The following is a 6,702-nucleotide window of genomic DNA, read 5'->3' on the forward strand; positions in this document are numbered from 1 at the left end:
AACCCAATGTGGAAAGAATGAAAACCACACCAGATTTTACAACAAAATACTTGTTTGGATTTTAATATAAACAAATTTGGTTTCTAACTATTTTCCCTGTTTGGAAAATGGAACACCATTCATGGAAAATGATTTAATTCCATAGTTGGTATTCTAACTATCGAATATGGTTTCTTGGGGTTTTCCCTATCGGGATTTTCAATCAACCTTGGAAATAACGAACAAACCATGTGTGTTCTTTTTTTTTTGCAATACTTGTAACACAGCTGTTCAACTGTTGTGTAAAGATCGATGTAACAATGAAAAAAAGAAAGAAAGAAAAGAAATCAAATAAAACATCATTTAACAAACTGTTGTGATTTAATGAACAATTATTTTAACTACCAAACAAATCATCCACTTGTATCAGACAACAAAATTAATACTATCTACATTGTTCTATTACAGCTAAGCCAATATGTTCATTGCCTAAAGGGTTCTCACCAGCATTATGCTGATTTGCAACCAAAAACCAAGGTTATTAATACATAAGTATATCTAGGCCAAATCATTAACATATCTATGCAGAAATTTAGCCATTTTGTATTGCCAAACTTACTGAACATGCATGTAAAACTTGACAGTAGATATATTGAAGTCACACACACATGCACAGTAAGTGCCCTAAGCCAGACTTGCAATCTTAAAACATGAAATCATGAACACAACTTACTATGACACCCAGAAATTTAGCTTTTTGTAATGCTAAACTTATATTTACTGAACATGTCCAACTTTGCAGTAGATATTGCAGTCACATACATACTTGCACAGTAAGTGCCCTAAACCAATCAATCTGAATGTTTTAAGGCCAAATAATGAACACAACTTATATGACATGTAGAAAGTTAGCCATTTTGGGCTTAGTCAAGAGCAATCTCCTTTGCAATCTGAACATTGTTTCGTGTTAGGGATTCTCCATCTGCCACCTCTGATATTGTGACGTAACCCTCTAATTTCAGCGAATTGGCAATGGCTCGGACATGAGTCATTTTGTCTTTCCCCCTTAGCAATCCAAGGTTGAACAGTTTTCTCATTTTATGCAGCTGCTCCATTTTAACATCTTTGATTGATGATTTCTGGAGGGCTACCATGACAATCAATTCAGCTGTACTCTGGGTCATGTCTAGGGCAAAAAAATAAGTGAAAGTAAATGCAACATTCAACAAAGTATGTCAATACACTTTGTTATTGAAACCTTCCAGCTCATAGACTCTCACACCTTAAAACTTAAAGAGAGAGAGAGAGAACCTCATCTTTTGGTCACCTTGTTAAATTTCTGTGGCCTGTTGTGGTAAGGAAAAAAGTGTTTTGCCCACTCATCTAACTAATTTTTTTTTTTACCGCAATTCATTTCAAAAATTTCCCAAGGGAGAAGCAAAGAAATGCAATGTTCACAACAAACTTTGCCTCCTTTTGAAATCCTCAAATCCACTCACCTTCGTCAAAATATAGGCTGTATCGTTTGACCCTTTCAAACTGAGACGAAGGAGGACTACTGGAATTTGATGATTCACTTTCAGCACTGTCAGTTGACAATACGTCTTCTTGTCTCAAGGGTATTTTTACGTCTTTCTGTTGCCGTCGCTGTTCCCTTATTTTTTTTAACACTATCTCGAGTATAGCCTCCTTTCGCAGTCCACATTCAGGGAAAAGGACACTTTCGTCCTGTGCAATCTTCTCAACAAATTGGTCGACAACCATCGCTTCAACTTTGCTTCTGTAGTTGGGAAGTGTACTTCCTTTTGGCCATTTTTTTTTCCACCTCTTTGGTGATCCTCTTTTTTCTGTTAAAGGGACAGATTATATATTTGATACATATCATTTGTTTGCATATTTTATTTATTCTTCTGTTAGACAGATACTTAGACGAGGACCATCAGCAACTTAAGTTAACTAACAAGTGTTACCCTCTGAAAATGAATTCGTTATTGTAATTGAGTAATCATCAAGAGGTAATTTATTGTACACAATCTTAAACAAGTGTGGTCAGACATAATGTCCAGACAATTTTTTGATCATACATTACTTTAGAGCAACGATGAATAAAAATCTGTCTGACCACAATTTTGTTTTGTCCGACCAAGTTGGTGCCTTTGTAGGACATATGTCCTTTCAAGTGAACAAAATTATTTGTAGCCCTGCAGCTAAATTTGGAAATAAAACTTCCATTCCATTCTTTTCACCAAAGAAAAATAACCTTAGTGTTTCATCTTGGTATTACATGTATGTTCAAAGAAATGAGAGGCTCTTGCCATCACCAGTAATTCTGTAAGTTTCATAAAGGAAGCTCAAGAGAAATAATTTTTCAAATGAGATCCTTTCCTGACAACACAAGAAATTTACAATACTGTTATTAGATACCTACTTTGTGTTGTAAATACTCTTGTCTTTACAGCTGAGATGCTCCCTCTCTTCTCTTGTTAGTAGTCTGTCATAGCTTCGGAATGATGAACAATCAATCTTCTTCTTTTTTTGCCCAAAAGGATGAATGTTATCTAGAGAAATAGCATCTTATTAATATTGGCCGTTCTATGATTAAATGTGATTCACAGTTCAAAGAGTGCTGTTATTTTAAAATTTAAAATTAATTTGATTAAAATTAATTTGATAAGAATATCAACGCTGATACTTGCCAATTTTAAAGAATATTTTAAGAATAAACCCGAGGCCGAGATTTTGAAAAGAATAGCATTTTGAGCTGAAAATTTGTTAATGCAATACAATTTAATATGTTTTTATCTGAACCGTATAAAATCCTTTATTTCTCTAAACGGCAAAACTTTTAACTAGCCAGTAAAACAATAAAAACCTGCACTAACGAGATGTTCGATGCTTATGACAGTTCGATGAACGGTACATTTATTATATTTACAGTATGTATGATGTACGGCACAAAAGAAATAAACTAAACAGCAAAAAAGTATCATTATAAATTCTAAAACGAAAATGTCAAACGGAATTATTTAAGAATGTTCATGAGAATATTTTCAGCCTAAAATCGGCAGAAATATAAGAATATTCAGCTTGGGTCGGAAAAACAATATTCTTATAAAATAAAAAGAGTGTATCTACCATCTGGTCTGACAGCTCCAAGCTCTCTCTTGAAACGCTCTTTCTTTCCGATTGTTGCGATACCAAGTTTCTCAAGAGTTGAATCCTCTTCCAACCGTTTACTTTCCAATAATGCCCGCTCATCTATCTCTTCCTCGAGGAACTTCTCTGCAACTGCTTCACCAAATAAGCCAAAAATCCACTTTTTTACTTGTTCCGGAGACCAATCTGCAAATAAAATAACCGTCACTAGACTCACTAGTTCCGAGCTTCAACCTCAAAAGAAGAAAACAATGTTTAGATTCTTGGCGTCAGAGTTTCCCTTCGCAGACGTCGGCCTCGATCTAATTCGCATTTGGTCAAAGTTATTACATGAAAGAGTTATCAGGTATAAATTTGTTCTTTACAGAAGCATCTGCCTTTGATCATTTCTTTTAAATCGACAGAAGATTAAAAGTCGAATTAATCGTTGCGAATATAACAAAAAGCTTACCAATGACTTTCGCGGGTCCGACTGCATGTGTTTCCCGCCGTTTCTCATCGTTCTCTGTATCACCTTCTTCCTGAAAATCTTCGTCTGCACTTCTTTTTCGACTCAGTACACTAGCCTGACTCTTGGACATGATTCGCTCCACCTCTTCATCATTTTCCGAACTGGTATCAACCGTTTGCGAAACGCACAAAGGTGACGACCGAAAACCTTTTCCTTTTGCATACGACGACGAATACGCCAAAACTACCGCCAACAATCCCGCCAACACTATAAATAAAAATGCTCTTTCTGATAAATCCATGCGGCAAAGAGGGCGGGAAATTCTTCAACGCAACAGTTTATACCAAAACTGCTTTCATTTGATTGGTTGCTGATGATTTTGTTCCATTTGATTGGTTGGCTGCTGTTCAGGAGCTGATTGACTGCCCGCGCAACACAGGTGAACGCTGTATTGTGGCACTGACTGCTCATATGACTAAAAAGATGGCGGAACGATTGGCGGATCCGGCTCCTTCGTCGTTGTGTTTCTGCACTGAAAGAAGTTCCGTTCATGTTCATTGCCCTTGCGAAGAATGCCGTGGAAAGGCTGTACATTATAAAACTCAGGAAAGGCATCTTTCGGCCTTGAAACTGTTACAACAAGAAAATGGTGAGTTCATTCATTGTTTAGATCATATCACTAACTCTAGGTAATTAAGCGATTGTGGGCATGGATTCTTTGAAATCAAAGGTAATTTTGTATCACTTCATCGATAAAAAAAATAAAAAGCGTTCTCTGGTAAAATATTTTAAAAATTATTAGCTGTCTTCGACGGATAAAAATAAAGTTCTTCATTTTTATCCGTCGAAGACAGCAGTCTGGCTGTCGAAAGCTAATAATTTTTAAAATATTTTACCAGAGAACGCTTTTTATCTTCTTACAATGAATCCTGGTATCGGATCTTTAATATTTTTATTCATCGATAAACTTAACGACAAGCAGCCGTATTTTTAATTTTATAATTTAAGTTGAAACAATTATACAGCTGCTTCGATCTTGCTTGTCGTAAGTTGCAGTGTATATTATCCTTATAAACCTTTCGTTTAAACAATAAATAATAATAATAATAATAATAATAATAATAATAATAATAAGGGATTAAGGAATGCAACAACAGAAAAGTCAGGAAAATATAGCAGGCAAAAGGTACTATAATAATTTTGTTAGTGCTATAAAATTAACAGTTTCCTACTTTTTACAGCTTTTTGTTTGTTTGTTTATGTGTGTGCAATGTTGATCCTACTATATTGTTGCACCTGAACAAGAAACCGCTCAGATGTTGTTTTACTCCAGAAAATGTACATTATATAAATAAATTCTTTTGAACGAATGTTGTAGAAATCTGCAGAACATTGTCTACCAAAAAAACTGCTTTATAAAATCATGCACATGCATTTAGAATACTTACTGATACTCTGCATGCCAGTTGGGACAAGTTGGTAGTTCTTTAACTCTTTTTAACAGTGTTCTTTATTAGTGTACTTGTATTTCTGCCTCACCTACTGGTAACTTTTATCTTATATGAATAACACCTTGTTCAGAAAACATACATGTATAAGATCATAATTAGCTTGTTTCAGTTATATGGGCATCAACTTTACATATCCTTTGTGATTTGAATGAATGACCTGGTAGTCCTTCTTAACTAGTTACTTTTCTATTGTAGATGGTGGCCTCTTCTCTAGAAACTGCAAAGGACCTTATTAAAGAATGTGCATGTGACAGAGATGCAGCTCGAGCTAACAAAGGAATACTCATTGGAAGTGGCAAAATTGAGCAGTTGCAAAGAGATCAAGGAGAAGCAATTCATGCCTATAACAATCAAATTCTAACTCCTGAGGTGGCTCATTCATTTCGCAGTGCCTACCTACCATTACACAATGAAGGTGCAGGAGGAACTCTTTATCGCACTGGAGATGACATCATAGCCTTGCAGGGGAACCAAGAGATTTGTCTCAAAGTCATAAAATTCTACTTAGTGGAACATGAGAATCTTTTCACACCATTTGCCATTTGTGACGCCTATCAGTATATCTTAGATGATGATGGCCATCCATTGAGACATCAGCTCAGTGATACTATCTATGTCAAGCCTTTTCAGACATGCACTTGTATTGGCTTAAATGACATTGTAAGGCCAATCATGTTGTGGTTGGAACCTAATGGAAAATGTGCAGTGGTGGATCATTCCAGAGCAACCATCCCTGTTGAAGCCACAAATGTAATAATTGACCACAAATGTAATAATGCCCTCAAGTGTAATAAGGGTTTGACCACAAATGTAATAACGCCCTCAAATGTAATAAGGGTTTGACCACAAATGTAATAACTCCTTTAGAAATGCAAGGAAAGCTAACACTGAACGAGATGTGTTCAAATCAGTCCATTTTTCCTGTCAAGCCAAAATTGTTTGATATCAGCTGGTCCCAACCACCACACTTTCAAAAGGTAGCTGCGATGGCGTGGGGGTTTTTGAAGCTGATTTGAAAAAAAAAATTGCGACTCGTCAAAAGGCAAATTTAAATGCGCTAAAAACTATGTCCGCGTGGCTCGTTTATTTGGCTAGTTGAATTGTAGCAAGTTTTGTGGTGGCGCGAGAAATACCAAAAATAGCAATCAAGCCAATTAACTGACCATCCTGTGCATTGGATCCAAAAATAGAATACATCGTAGATTCCTAAGCTTTGTTTAAAAGAAAAACTAAATCTACGTTTTTAACCATTCACTCGCATAAATCTAGGAATGTATGTTGAAACGTTAGTGGTACACATTGCTTTCCTATTCCTATTACAAACTTACCCGGATGATTTTAGTCGGGAAAAATGGCATAATGGAAGTAGTCTTGTTTTCCCAGCCCGTGTCCACGTGTGGCCGTAACTATTTAACAGAAAATATGTTATCTTATTTTTTTGGAAAATAAAGATCGTAAAAGTGTTATGTTCATTCACAGAACATCACAAAACTGATTTCAATACACGCGAAATTCTAAATATAAAAATAATATTTAAATTCTATCGTGAGACGACAGGCGAAAGGGCGAGACATGGCATTCCAGCGTGAATGAGCTTGATTGGTG

General features: G+C 35.7%; 1 protein-coding gene across 2 annotated transcripts; it reads right to left on the reverse strand.

Moving 5' to 3' along the window:
* Window positions 1-905: 905 nt before the first annotated feature.
* On the reverse strand, window positions 906-5,299 carry LOC144650165 (uncharacterized). 2 transcript variants are annotated; one of them, XM_078509825.1, is made up of 6 exons: window positions 5,035-5,299; window positions 3,587-4,216; window positions 3,115-3,321; window positions 2,408-2,537; window positions 1,479-1,826; window positions 906-1,165 (listed from the first exon to the last, which is right to left on the reverse strand). In XM_078509825.1, exons 2-5 carry the CDS (start codon window positions 3,885-3,887, stop codon window positions 1,748-1,750), a joined length of 717 nt encoding a protein of 238 aa, XP_078365951.1. In that variant the 5' UTR covers window positions 3,888-4,216; window positions 5,035-5,299; the 3' UTR covers window positions 906-1,165; window positions 1,479-1,747. The 2 variants fall into 2 exon arrangements, with proteins under 2 accessions (XP_078365951.1, XP_078365950.1); XM_078509824.1 differs by lacking the exon at window positions 5,035-5,299 and having other exon boundaries at window positions 3,587-4,376.
* Window positions 5,300-6,702: the final 1,403 nt, after the last annotated feature.

The sequence above is a fragment of the Oculina patagonica genome, chromosome 4, assembly GCF_052425735.1.
Source record: "Oculina patagonica isolate OP01 chromosome 4, crgOcupat, whole genome shotgun sequence".
Classification (NCBI taxonomy): Eukaryota; Metazoa; Cnidaria; class Anthozoa; order Scleractinia; family Oculinidae; genus Oculina; species Oculina patagonica.